The sequence below is a fragment of the Aphelocoma coerulescens genome, chromosome 4 (genome assembly GCF_041296385.1).
Source record: "Aphelocoma coerulescens isolate FSJ_1873_10779 chromosome 4, UR_Acoe_1.0, whole genome shotgun sequence".
Lineage (NCBI taxonomy): Eukaryota > Metazoa > Chordata > Aves > Passeriformes > Corvidae > Aphelocoma > Aphelocoma coerulescens.
The window spans coordinates 2,677,255-2,691,742 of NC_091017.1; the positions used below are offsets into that span (position 1 = coordinate 2,677,255).

Here is a 14,488-nt window from a genome sequence, read left to right on the forward strand (position 1 = left end):
GTCTGTGCTGTGCAGCCTGACTGTACTTGGCAAATGGCAGCTGCAGCCACTGGCTACTGCATCAGGGGTACTTTTAGGATCATGAAAAATCCCCCAAGTTGTGTTTTCTTCCCTTTTATTGGTTATGGCGAGGACAGCACAAAGCCTGCAGTGTTGTCTGAAGGGTAGACAAACCACTTGGCCACTCCTTTGGTAATAATTTATTTACTAACCTCTCCTTTCCTGTGATGCAGGTATTAGCAGAGGTACTTTCATAGAGCTGTGTGTACCCTCAAGTGGTGCAGGGTATTAGCCTGGTGACTGATGAGGCCCTGGAAAAGGTTTCCCAAACAAGTGAAATCAGAAATAATTAATAGCTGTGCCCAGAGCCAGCTCTGCATTGCAGCACGAGTTCTCCCAAGCTTAAGGAAGTACGTGCTTGGCTATCTTCCCCAGATTTCTAAGGAAGCCTAGCACTTAACCTGTTTGGTGTGGGATTTGGTGGTGCTCCCCATGCCTGTGGTGTGGCACTGCTGATGGGAATGCGGTGTTGGCAGGAGTGCAGATGGCATATGGTTCTTTGCAGGCGTGAGGTGCCAGCACAGCCAACATGGGGTTCCTGTGTCCCTCCCAGTTCCATGGAGGATTTGTCCCTGCAGCTGTGGAACAGAGCTCTGGCACCAACCTTAGTGTGTGTGCTCTTAGCCGTGCTTGGAAATTCGTTAAAACAGAGGAATGAAGGAAATTCTCTGAGGGCAGCTTAGGAGGAACCAAGGTCCTGCTACAGCTGATGAATATGCAGGTGGTTGAAAAGGTTAATTAACACCAGTTTTCTCTTTCTTGCAGTTTAGCCATTTTGTACATCATCTGGCTGGATTTTTAGCAGCACACATTCCATTATTTTGGGCAACCATCATTATGTTGTAGTCTCTGCATAGTTATAGTAATGCTCATTGGCCCAGAAGTGTGAAACACAGGAAGGAGTATTTTGTCCTTTTTAAACCAACTTCGATATGCAAACTTAATGATACAAAAGCAGAAGGCTTGAGAGGAACCAACCTTCTTCTGGAAGAGATGTTTGAGGTGGACAAGGATAATTTAGAGATAGGGAACTGTAATTAAAGGCTATAAAGGAGCACTTGGTTTTATAACAGTAGATATTATAATCTTAACTCATTGAAATCCCTGAAAGATTTGCTAATGATGTCAAGAGATTTAGATTTTTTCCAGATGATTTCAACCAGGAGATAATTCACCTCCTATTACATAACCATCTTAGCGATTTATAATTTCCAATGTAATTTTTAAACATGTGTGCCCTTTCTGTAATATAGCTCTGTGATTGAAGGAGAGATTATTCAATAATAATTGAAATAGTGGAGTGGAATAGTGGAAAATAATGTCATGCAAATGTACGTTGAGGTCCAAAGCGTTCTTTATGTAAGTCTTACGTTCTGCGACCCGTGCTGTTCAAATCACGGTGTTGCTGGCTCGAAGAGAGCCTTGCCGTTCTGACACTATTTGTAAATTTAATACCCATTTAAAAATAATGCTTAAAATAAATAGAGAAGCAGAAAGTGCTGGAAAATCACAAATATAATTGGAGAGAAATCTGCAAAAGCAGAGGAGTTAAAATGAAGGTGGTTTTTCCTAACACCTGGAACTTGAGGTGCCATATGCCTTTTGCAGAATATGCTTCCTTGCAAAGGAGCTAGTGTACTTCTAGCCCATCTGAACATAAATTCTAAATATTCTTCTCAGGTTTTACTTTTAAGAGTGATTTGCAACAGTTGAGATTCTTCCACTCAGTGATCCTTTCAGTTCAGAAAGGACTATCTGCAATATGTTTTGCTGCCTGTTTTAGTTTATAGTCTTCCACTACTTCTTAATATATGGAACTAAGAGTAATGCCTTGAGATTATTAATATAGAAGCTTGGTGGAACTTTATTCCTCTCAGAGTTTGTGGGGGTGGGAGACCCCTGTTGTCAGTGAAAAACAGGATCAGAGAATGAACTCAAGTCTTCCCTTCCCAAGTGCTGCTTCAGGGCATCAGTGTCTTTATCTTGGATATTTGGGGAAGCGTTAAAAAATTAAAAATAGGTGCTTTTCTGCTGTGCAAAGACAATGCAGCATCAGGTGGTAGTTGCTGATTAAGCAAGGAAGAGTCAAAGTTTTGCCATGTAGGATGACTATCAGACATTGGAACGGACTGCCCAGGACAGTGGCGGAGTCACCATCCCTGGAGGGATTTGAAAAATGTGTGGATGTGGTACTTGGGAACACACGTTAGTGGTGGCTTGGCAGTGCTGGGGGATCTTTTCCCTCCTAAATGATTCCATCATTCTGTGGCTGATCAGTGAGGCTGTGGGTTGTAGAGAATATGGCTGACAGAGCTGCCACGGGGTTTATTTTCTTTGATTTTCGTCCTTGACAGTCCTTTAGTGCTGGAGGGAGTTGGAGCAGTGAGAGAGAGGACCTCCTGGCCGGGGATAAACTGATCCTACTGTGATCCAATGGCAAAGATCAGGCTCACTTCAGTGGATGCTGGAGCAGGCTCATAGAGAATGGATAAGAATAGACAAATATTCATTTAATCAGACAGCTGCTTCCCCTGTGGTGTTGATATCTACCCATAAATGAGTCATCTCTGCAGTAATAAAGAATTTCATTTGTCACTGTGAATGCAGCAGGACTTTTGGAACTCTTATGTAGGATCTGAGGTCTTTCACTTAATATTCATTTGGCCTGGGAAATGGTAGCCTCTTCGAGTATTTTATTATACAAAATTCCTTTGTTTTAGAGGATCATTGTGTAATAGATGTGCTTTTACTCGTTTTTGGGGTTTGGCTGTTGTTTAGCTTACAAAATTGCTTTGTTTTCCCCTATTATTTTTACTCATTCTGAGTGAAAACTGCAAATTCAAGTGGGAATTGTAGTCAACCTGATGAAGGCCTGTGATGTGGGGCTTTGTCCGTGATTGCCTTCATGACCTCAGGCTGAAATATTTATATGTACTCTTTCACTTCATCAGTGTTACATTATCATATGACTGCTTTATAGGCATTTTTATCTGAAATACAGAACAAACTTCACTTTTGTTCTGAAAGATCATCTGCATTGAGTTCTGAAGGTACAAATCTAGTAGGAAAGAATAACTTTAGTGCTATGTTCCACAAAATAGGGGGTTGCTTCCAATGAGATGGGAATCTTGGCTCCTCGTCCCTATTTTTAAAAATTATTTATTTACTGTAGTACAGATTAAGGAGCAGTTTAGCAATTCTTCTTCTGTTGATGAGCACTTGAGTAAGGAAGTCCATGGGACTTCCCAGCTCAGGCTGGTTGTAGGAGGAAGTGCTACTCTCTGAAAGGAAGGCTAACAGAAGGCAAGTCTGGATAAAGTGGAATCTATTTTTGACCTTGCCTATTACCTAATTGGAAATACATGAATTTTCCATTCCATGTAACTGAAATGTTACATATTTCTGTCCTAGTTGGTGTTGGGAAGATGCTGTCGGAGAGGAAAGATGGTAATCCAGTATTGAGAGAAGGTGTCAGAGAAGGGAGTGGTTTGTGGAGGTTGTGACCTATTTTCCATCTTGTCACTTGGGGCCAAATAAATGAGCTGTAGCAGTGACAGAACGGGGCTGGCAAGAAGTAATGCAGATGGGAAGAGGTGCTCCCATCTGGAAGAGGGCTGGATGTCGTGAGGGATGTAGTTCTCTGTTGTTTGATTTGAGTTCTCCCACCTGCCTGGGCTTTGTCCGTGTTGGAGTCTTGGGACTTTGTTAAGGGTGGGTGGGGGAGTGGTCATGGCCAAGGGTTCCCTCAGTTCTTGGGGCACTGTAGGCTATTAATTATTAACATAATTTATTTGGTAATGATCAAATGTTTCAGATAGAATGTAACACATAATTTCAAATAAATGCTATAGCCTTTTTCTTGCCATAAAAATTTCTGAAAGAAAGCCACAGGCTTTATGCAAGATTATTTAGGAAATTTTTCTGTTTCTTGCTGGTAGTAAATCTGGGGGTTCATGTATGTTTGGGTTTTTTGCTGGTTTATCTGTTTTAACTAAGGTCCTTTAATGGACCTTATTAGCACCTAATTTTGGTTCTATTGTAATTATGCTTTTCTTAAAATTGCATTATTGGGTTTTGAGAGAGACCAGTTTTTTGTGTGGATCTGTTCATGCTGCTTGTTACTTTCCATACCTTATGGCTTCCAGGTAAGTCGGATGAGTATTGGTCATTAGTTATCAGTATTTTCAGAGGTACCAGACAGAGAAGGGGGTAGCTCCTGTTTGCAGTACAGTTTAAATTTGGGGTCGTGTTGCTCTGTGAGGGCAGTTTTTGTGTGAATCCCATGTGCTGGATGCTACTGAGAACTGCAGAGAACCTGTGAAGCTCCTCTTTGAGTTCAGAAGTTTGTGGGGGTTTTTTTGTGAAAGGTGTTGTCCTGTCCTATGCTTCCCTGAATTTTCTAATGCATTATCTACAAAAAGAATGTTTATTTGATTATCTCTTTCTTATGTGTTTATTTCTCATAAGAATGTGAAGTTGTTCTTAAAACCTTGATTATTTTGCCTCGTGTTTAACAGCCACAGGATGTGCACCATTAATGTGCATCTCACAGTATGGTGAGTTAGGAATGGCAGCTGAACAAAGTTTTACAGCAGTCTTAGGATTTCTCTGGAAATAAACTGCTCGGTTTTGTCATTGTGCCTTCCTTGGCTTTCTTTAATTTATAGGTGCTGCTGGTTTTAACAATCCTGAGAGACTGCCCGAGCAGTGCCCAAGCACTTACTTTGTCAGTTGGTCATAATCTCACAATTTCTAATTTATACATTATTCAGAATTACAGCAGAATTTGATGCAGACTTGGTTACAGATGATGTGCTCTTCACTATGTCCTTTGGTGTTTCTATTAACTTCATGGAGGTGATTTGGTTTTTTCCCTGGGTGGCAGGCCTTAAGTAGCTGAGGAATGATGTAAAGGTGTGTTTTCAATCACAAGATCTCAAATTGTCTCTTCAGAACTGCGTGTATGGCTGTGGTAATGAAGTTTAGTCACTTACTCAGCAGACTTATTTGTTTTTCACGCTATTCTGGCCCTCATTTGGATGATTTATATAACTATAAGGCACAAATTGATTGCTTACAGAAACAAAAATTCTTGACTGTACTCCGTTAGAACCCTTTTGATCGTAGGGAATTGCTTTTGGAAGATTGTCATCTTTTATTTATCATCTACTGCAACTCCGTCAGTACGGGGAAAGGCAAAATATTAGATAGGAGTGGTACAAACCCAAGCTTTCAAGTACTGTTTGTTGACGTGTGGTGAATAGAGCACATAATTTTTCCTTTCATGACTCACTCTTTCTTCATAAATTGGGAAGATAAACCCTTTGGAGCTTGTTCCAAAGTGGATGTGTGTTCATCTGCACCAAAGCCTTGTTGAAGGCAGAGACTTGGAGTCAGTAATGCTGGATTTTGTTTTGTTTTTCCAAGTAGCTGTCGGTGCAATTAGCTGAGCACATATAACACAGCTGTAATATTGCAGAATAGAAAAATTGCAGTTCTGTGGCTGTGGCTCAATTAAATGTGGGTGCACTTGGCACAGCCAGGTTGTTTTAAGCTTTGATACAAGTATACTCAGTGTGTGTGCACCTGTACCTAGATCAGTGTGCATTAACTCACGTTGGTGTGGGAATTGTGGGCATTAGGTTTAGCTTCTTTTCAGCGGCAGTAATATTCTCTTTATGTTTCTAGTTTAGCCATCAAGAGCAATTCATTAAAATAAATACCTTAATATTCAGGATATAAGGATTTTCTAATGCAGATTAATAGTAACTCTTGTTTCTAACAGAGGTATTTAATGGGCCCTAAGATAGCAGAGAGGCACAAGGTGCAAAATAAAAGAGAAACTGAGTAAATGAACTCTGGGTTTTCACTTAAGAACTTGTGATAAACCACTTTGTATCATTTACCATCAATGATGTGCCTTTACAGCAGTCATTAGTACAATGGGAGAGGAAAAGCTAAAATCAGGGGCACAATATTAACCAACAGTATGTAATTCTTTGAGGATTCCTGAGAATATGATCTTTAGCAAAGGCAAAATTATGTATTTGACACTGTTATCTTTCATTCCTCATTGAGTTAGTTGATTCTGTTAAACTCGACAGTAAAGCAAAAGATGAAACATGTGGCAAACTTTATACGTTGTATTCCTATATGTATGAAGCATACTATCTTTTATATGTTATATATAAAATATGTAGCCCCCCACAAAATGATTTTATATAATAATAGGCAATATTTGGTTTTGAAAATTGTATCAAATTCATAAGAAATACAGAGTAAGTGAGAACTTCAGAAGTTTCTGTATTTCAGCAACAAGAGCTTAGGAGACTTGGGGTTTTCGGAATCATCAGTGAGCTCCTGCTGATGTATTCAGAAGAGAAAATTGAATTACTTTATTGGAGAAGAGAATTGAGGCCTTTCTTGATATTCCAAAGTCAGAATGTGATAGCTTCACAATATCCTACAAGATGGTTTAAGGCAGAATTAGTATGCTGTCTATGTTAAGGAAGAAAAACCAGAGCTAATAAAGGGCCAGAGATTTGGTTTAGATTTTGACTGATAAAAATAGGCACCAATTAGAGCTTAGTGCCACAGAAGGATATAAAAACATGAAATTCTCAAAAAATGCCTTAGTTCTGGTGAAATTTTTTAAAAAGCTGTTTTGAGCATGAGAAGTGATAATTTACTTTGTAGCTGTGTTGGCATGGGTGGGTCAGAACTGCACCTTAACCCTTTACCCTCAGGGCATTATTGAATATTTCTCATTGCACTGATTTTTAGTTTTGTGATGAGTCAACAATCCCTGTAAGATTTCCCTTGTGTAACTCAGTACTTCATGTTAACACGTGCCTTTCATTGCCCATGAGGTGGAACCAAGGCTGAGAGAGAAAAGAAGTATCAACTGCAATTTTTATGAGAAAAATAGGTGATACATAAACTGCTGTGCCCGTTAGGGCATATCTTTGAAATCTGGGGTTGTTTTTACCTTCTTGTGCCACACCTGTCATCCAAGAGCTCCTCTATCTGCAAAGTAAGGATGTGTTTTATCTGTGGAATGCTGGAGGCTCAGGTGCCTTTTATATATATTTTATACTTCCTATCCACAAAGCAAATTAGCAGGATCTGTAGGATCCAGTGCCAGCAGGATCTGTAGCTGCAGTGGTTAAACCTCAGGTTATCTCTTTCCTTTTTTTCATAGTGGCTAAAATATTTATGGTGCCACTTGGATTAAGAGCTGTCCAGAGAGGATCATTAGGCTTAATGTGTCAAGTGATTCACCATCAGAAGCAGAGCAAGTCCTCTTTAAAATGGCTCGAAATAGATTTTTGCAATTGGTAGGACTCAAAATATTTAAGCTGAAGAGGATTTTTTGCTAGGTCCTCTGGAGCAGACAATGGCCCCTTTGTAAAGGCTGCTTAGGCTATAGGAATTGCTTATTGTGGTCTCTGTGACCAGAGGAAGAAAGGGCTGAATTTTTGGGAAATAGTGATCTCATCAGTGTCATTATTGTAAAGCATAAAGGGGGCCATAAATGATATAAAGTCATGACTCATCAGAGTTTATAATCTACATGAACTCAAGATCTGACCCAAAGTAATTGCTAGAAGGAAGTGTTGTACTTGACCTTCCCATAGAAGAACCCCCAAGAGTGATAGAATTTGCATTTAGAAATAATTACAAAATTTGGGAGATCTCCTAGAGAAGTATATAGGTCCCAGGGTAGTCTCTTTTCTCTCTCTTGTTTTGTTTTTTTTTTTTTTTTTTTTTAATTACTGTGTTTAACCATAAAAGTGTCATGGGAAATGGCTCTTTGGGGAGGGATTTAACAATAATAAAAGTGGGGATTTATGTTGCTAACAATTGCTATTTTTCTTGATACTTGGAAGTCTTTTCTCTCTTTGCTTTTCCCTTTTGTTTTTTGCAACACTAAACGGTAAGCTATTGCAGTGGCTCCTGCATTGTCATTTTGGTTATGCTAATTGAAACATCTGCTGACAAACTAAGCTTTAATATTAATGGCAAAAAAAGGATAAAGAAACATTTTTCCGGGCAGCAGAGCAGTTCTGCTTCTGTTGCTGCCTACGTGGGTGTGTGTGATTGTCCTTGGTCCTGTTTCATCTTACAGTAGTCAAACTTTGCTACTCCTGGACTGTGGAATGGTATCCCATCAAATGAAGTCTCCCTCTGGAGATGAGCTTACAGCTTGGGATTCACTGCTTCTCGCTTGTTTGAGGTGTTGGTTGGGATTTTGCAAGTCACTGCAAACCCCAGTGGGTTGGTACCACACTGCTTTTTTGCTGGCCAGTAGTAGCAAACTGAGAGTATCTAGCCATGACAAGATTGACTATGAGACTCTTCAGGAATAATGCAATTCCCAAAAGTTTGCTGAGGGCTTTATTGGTTTGTGTTGCCCTAAGGCTGATAATCGTAAGTGCTTCAGGCTTAGAAACTCTTTAGGGAAGAAACTAGAATGTTTCTACCATTTAGGGGGGATAAGAGGGACTCTGCCTTAGCATCAGTGCTTTAATGCATGGCATACTCTGCTCTCCTTCTTACAGGCACTTTGAATGTTTCTGAAGGTTTCTTATGTAAGGGAGTAATTGTGGTTTGGAGTTAGTGTTGTGAAAAGGTCTGCTGGGCTGCTGAGGAAGACTGAGGTGCTTTGGCATGAGCTCTGTGCCTGCAAACTGTGCCTCTGGGATTGATTTCTTTGCTGCTGCCTGCTGGGGTGGATTTGCAGCCCTAACAAGACAGCAAAGAGCATGGGAATGCAGACCTAGAGCAGCGTGTTCCTCCACAAAGGCTTTGAGCCCTCCATCATGAAACATGTACTTTGTTAGAATACGCTGCCCTGAGTCTGGCAGGACACGAACGTTTTTGCTTTCTGAGTAATTTGCCCTAAAGACTTGGGGCCATTTGGACAAACAACAGTAATATTGTTGAAAGGCTCTGGCAGAAAGCTTCTTCGTTGCTCTCCGTCTCATGGCTATACAGATTGTTGCTTTCCACAAGCAGCATTTCCCAGGAATGCCTGTTACTCGAGTTTGGGTAGCCTTTCCCCCTGAGTGGTGCCTTGTGTTTTCCAGTAAGTTAATTGCCTATTAGATAGCTTGCTCTATCCAGGGATTTGTAGTTCCAGTTTATGTTGGAACTTTGGTTAGATGAACTTTGGTCGAGTCAAGCATTTGGTGGGATTCCTTCTTGCATCCTTTTATTTTGATAACTAAACTAGGAAGTTGGGACAGTGTGTACACACCTTACTGCTGTCTCAGGGTAATGCTTTGGAAGAACTGAAGGAAATTGGTGTCAGGTAATTATGGGCAAGTGAGCCTTGCACAAACACTCTGAAACATTTGCCAATTCAGTTGCTGGCAAAAATTTCAAAAAGGCAGAAGCAACCATTAATTTAACTATGCTGTGCATGTGTCTATCCAGCATGTATCCATGCTTGTTACACATCACAGCACTCGAGGTGCTGAGTGATCCATCCTGGAGCATTAATCAGCAAGAAAAAATTATAGAGCCCCTTAAAATCTCCTCAAGGTAATGAACACAAGCGAGAACCTCGTACCCATCAATAATCCTTAAGGGGGGCTGGGAGGAGCTCGGTCTCTTGGATCGTAACCGGTGCTGCTGTGAAGGGGAACTGGGTGGGAATCGATAGGCTGCCATGCACAGCTGCCTGCTCATGTGTGCTGCCATACTGGCAATGGATTGAAACCCCAAAGAGAAAAAAAAGTTGGCTGGTTGTTGAAATTCTTTGAGGATCTTCCTGCTTCTGAGGAATTTGGGGCTTAAATTTTCAAATACGTGCTCCACTCCACTGGGGTTGGATGTGTGTGGTGGTATATTCTGCACGACTTTGGTATCTGCAAACACTTTATCCCCTCTGCCTCTGCTACCCCCAGCTGGTCCTGAAGTGTTTGAAAACTGCCAATTAATGCTCAACTACCTTTTTCTTTTTGTTTTGTTTGGGTTTTGGTGGTGTGGTTTGTTTTCACTGGTTTTTAATTCTGCACTGAGCCTGTTCTGGGTAATGGGTAGATTCCAACATGAAATCCTGAGAATTGTTTTTATCTTAATGGGTGCAATCATGATAAGTAACTCCAGCCTAGAGAGAATGTTCTTATTCTCAGTTTTGGTGGGATTGTTCTTAATTTCCTTTTTCTTTTTTGTTGTTTCGGGCTCATCTTTAAATCATAACTATTTTAGCTAAAATATTAACACCAACCCTAAACCAAGTTGATAATAAAAACCCCAAACAAGATCAAACGACATAAACAAGAGCAAAAGTGATCTAGCATCAGATATTGTCCTTTTTGGATACATTTGAGCTCATCTGAAATCATACCCGGGGGACAATATCAGTCCAAAGCAAGTTCATCACAGTTATTGGCTACCTAAACATGAGATACTATGTGAATCACAGGAATTAAATGGTCATGAAATCTGTGCTCATCCACTTTGTCTTGGTTTGTGAATAATAGACTTGAAGAAATCATATTTTTGAGTTGAAAACTCAGAAGGCGTTAGCAACATTCTGAAATTCAGTCCTTTATGTAAGCACAGTGAGATCGAGCAGGGTAGGGAAAAAATCAAAACATTGAAAGGCACGCGACTGGGTAACTCAATAAGCCGCGTGTGTAGGGCATTCCACCCAGTGGGACTTTAACTTTGCGAGCTGGGCTGGCCGGCTCCGTGCTGTAGAGCCGTCCCCCGGCCCACCCCACGCCATTGACATGCATAGCTGGCCTGGTAGGTGTAAAAATAGCCAGGCAGCGCCTGAATTGGAAATGGTCACCGAGCGCTGCCCGCAGTTGCTGGGGTTTCGGGTTCTCTGGGACACAGGACGGCTTGGGGAAGGGAGCCCGGGACGAGGGGCCGGGGAGCAGAGCGCAGGCGGGACCCTCCTCCTGGCTGATCGGTCGCTTGTCCTTCGGGAGCGCCGGGCACCCGCTGCGGGGCAAGGGCCATCCCCCTGCTCGGAGGGAGCAGAAGAACTGATATGGGCAATGCACCAATTTGCCAGGCTTGTCATTCAGAGAAGGGCTTAAGGACACAAGGGAACATACAGGACTTGGATAAAACTCCTGATTATTATGGATACAACAGTGAAGAAAGTAAAGAGCCTGAAGCCCTGGTAAGTTTTGGCTGAAGAAAACAGGAATCACAGGGAAAAATTCAGATGAGGGTAGTGCATGTTGCAAAGGATCTCTTTGCTCAGAACTTCACTGGATAGCTTGCAATACTGAAGGATCTGCTAAATGTGTCCATGCTGAATCTTTGTTCTGCTGTCCTGACTGTGGTTAAAAAACAGCTGTTGCTGATTTATGCAGTGGCTTCAAAGCATTATCAGTTACCAGAAGGTTTGGGTATGTGAAGAGACAACCTTGTGGGTGAAACAAGCCCTGCAATGAATGGATGTTATCCAGTTATCCTGGTTTGCACAACTGCTAGGAATGATCCTGTATTGATCATTCTCCAAACTTGAACTCAGTAGCTTACTTTTGAGCTGCTGTCTGCCCAGTACACGACATTGTTTTCTGTGTGCAGTCGAGGCAGAGCCACACAGATCCTAATGCAGATGAGGGTTACAGTGAGTGGGACCAGGCACAGGCAAGGGGGATGGGGTCATGCTTATGGCAGTAATGTCAGCATTTGTGCTGCAAGTCAGAAGAAAATCATTAAGATGAGAACTCTTATATAGTGTCTATGGCAAATGAAGTGTCTCTTCTCTCTTTTTTTTCCTTTATTTCTAATCCTGTTTGAGAAATTCATTAAGTGGCTATTTCATTCAAAGTTGGCAATGGAAGTATATTGTTTCAAAACTTCTGGCAGAACAGGAAGATTGGTAAACCTTCAGTGTCAGTATATCCAAATCTTGTGTTCTCTACAACTGATCTGTACTAAAATTGGTCTCTGTTTGACCTGATGCTCTGCCCATGCCTTATTTACTGCAGTGCAGCATAGAGGAGTAGGGGAGCTGAGTTCCAGTGTTCATAGGGGAAGAGGAGAGGAGGCACTCCCAGCAGCAGCTCGCAAAGAGTTCTGCATTGTCCTAGAAAACACTTTTGATGCTGTCTTGTCTTTCTGGTAGGATATTTCTTTTGGCTGGATTTTTCCTGACCAGTTTTATGTTGTACTTCACTGACAGCACAGCTGGACCTGTTTTTCATAGAATCACAAAATGGTTTGGCTTGGAAGGGACCTTAAAGATCATCTAGTTCCAAACTCTATGAAATGAAACTTTCTTCAAGCTAAAACAAGAAAGTAACCTACATCTTTGAGCATGCAGACAGTTTTTTTTCTCCTACCAAGGAGCTTTTGGTTGAATTAACAAATAATTTCCAGTGTTTGTGGTGGGAAACACACAGTCAGGGGGAGGGACAGTGGGACTCCTTGGGCTGTGGGGGAGGATGGGCCTGCTTCTATTGCCGAGGGTGGTTTCACTGAAGCTGTTAGCAAAGGTATGGACGCCCCTGTGACACAAATAAGCAAACTGAAAGAGCTCTCCCGGCACGTCCAGTTTCCGAGCTGCCCTTCGGCATAAGGTCAGGCCCCAGAGGAGGCAGGAGTGAGCAGCATGTGATCTTTGAGGTTTCTTTTCCTTTCTATTTTTCTGGATGCTTTTCATTCAGCCTACGCAGCTTTTCATAGCAGGCAGAGATCAGGCACTTTCATAATGTCTTTGATGTGTTCAATCATAAGATCTTGGCTTTATATGACCCTGGTAGGGACTGGCCAAGTTTCTTTAGAATGTCTGTCTGGATTCAGGTTTGCAGTGCTTGGGGGATTACAAAGGAAAATTGCTGTATTTCCCTAAGAAGGTTTGCAGTCTCTCATCATCCTTAGGATTCCATACAAAAGTTAAAAGAAAAAGAGGTGTCTCTAAGTTAGAAATGTCAGCAAACTTTTGTTCTGCGGGGAGAAACTGTGTATCTAGTTTTTCCCCCAGACAGGCATATGGTATCCAGCAGAAAACCCTGTTAGCTATACATTTCCTCTGCCTTTATGTAACTGTAGCCATGCTCCCTGTCTTGTCTTAAAAAGAGTTGCCACATCAGGCTGAGCATGATGATTCCAGGAGTCTTGTAGCAGATACGAGATGCAGAACAATACAGCTGATACTCAACCAGTTCAGATGACAAAATTGCTTTGCTAATTAAATCTTTTCTAAACTAAGAAACAGATGCAGTCTGCTGCTTCAGGACCAGGTATTTCAGACTGCCTGGGACAGACTACTCTGTGAGTTTCAGTGTAGGATTGTCCCAGACTCCTACTGCAGCATTCATAGGAGTTTTTCCTCCCTGCTTAAGGCAGTGGATTTGGCAATGTGGACTTTTACATCGTTGTTGCTTTTCTACAGGTGAAGTCAGGTGAAACTGGTTCTTCTCTCTGCTGGCCAGAGCTGCATTGTTTAAGATCTAGGCCCAGGAGTACAAGATTCTTCGTTTATTATTTGAGTGTTCCTTTTACCTTTCTGTACAAGTAAGATCTTTGCAATGAGTTTTGCTGAATTAGAAACTGCTGTAACACCCATTTAATTGCATCTATTTTAGTCCCTCTCAAAGCAACATGGGATCATTTTTTCTCTTTTATGGAACCAGTACATTTGAATCAATGGGCGATCGGTTAATGGTGTTTAGGTGGGTAAAGCAGTTTGACTCTTTAGCAGGGATGGTATTACTACATTCCTTTTATTAGGAAATGTCACCTTGGTCATAGGGGATGAAAAATTGAGAGTGATAGAATTATCTGTCAACAGTCTGTCAAAAACTTCACTTACAGCCTGGATTTTTGTTCAGCCTGGTTATTATCCTGCTAGATAATGTTTGGAATGGCATCCTAATTTTTTCTAGATGTGTTCTAGTGTTATTACCTCTATTTAGGAACATCATTAGTAATGGAAACTTTCCATGGAAACCATTTAGATGCCTGCCAAGTTCTACAGTTGTTACCAACACCTCAACATCTCAATATATGGTATCCAGAGGATCCTAAATATTTTTCCTTCCTTTAATACTATTCAGTTCCCATGGAGGAAATCTTGGTTCCATATCAGTATTTAAGAGACTTCAGTAAATGTGTGTTAACTAGGAGAACCAAGACTAATCATGTGGCTCTTCTGAACGTATCCCAAGTCCTTACTGTTTCAGGAAATGGCTAAATTATCCTTTCACTCAAATTTCAGCACCAGAAATGTTCCCATTAAACAACAGGATTATTCATTCCTATTTTTTAGAGTATTGAAGGTTTTTCTAGTTTTTAGGATTAATCCAAGTATAAAATCCTTCATTCTTGAAACCCAAATCCTTTGGGGTTTGGTTTGTTGTTTTTCAGGGCGGTTTGGTTTTTTTGTCTTCTCTTTATTATTTTTTAAATACACAGATTATGTTTTCCAGGTACATTTGAGAGTCTGCTTTTT

At 41.1% G+C, this 14,488-nt stretch overlaps 1 protein-coding gene across 9 annotated transcripts in view; it reads left to right on the forward strand.

The window, feature by feature from the left end:
- The first annotated feature begins 11,068 nt into the window (after positions 1-11,068).
- The window catches only part of ANK2 (ankyrin 2), a 129,582-nt gene continuing 126,162 nt past the window's right edge, over positions 11,069-14,488 (forward strand). For all 9 annotated transcript variants that reach the window (XM_069012491.1, XM_069012484.1, XM_069012487.1 and 6 more), the window contains exon 1: positions 11,069-11,203. In XM_069012491.1, the coding sequence (XP_068868592.1) occupies positions 11,069-11,203 (135 nt within the window). The remainder of the gene's footprint in view (positions 11,204-14,488) is intronic.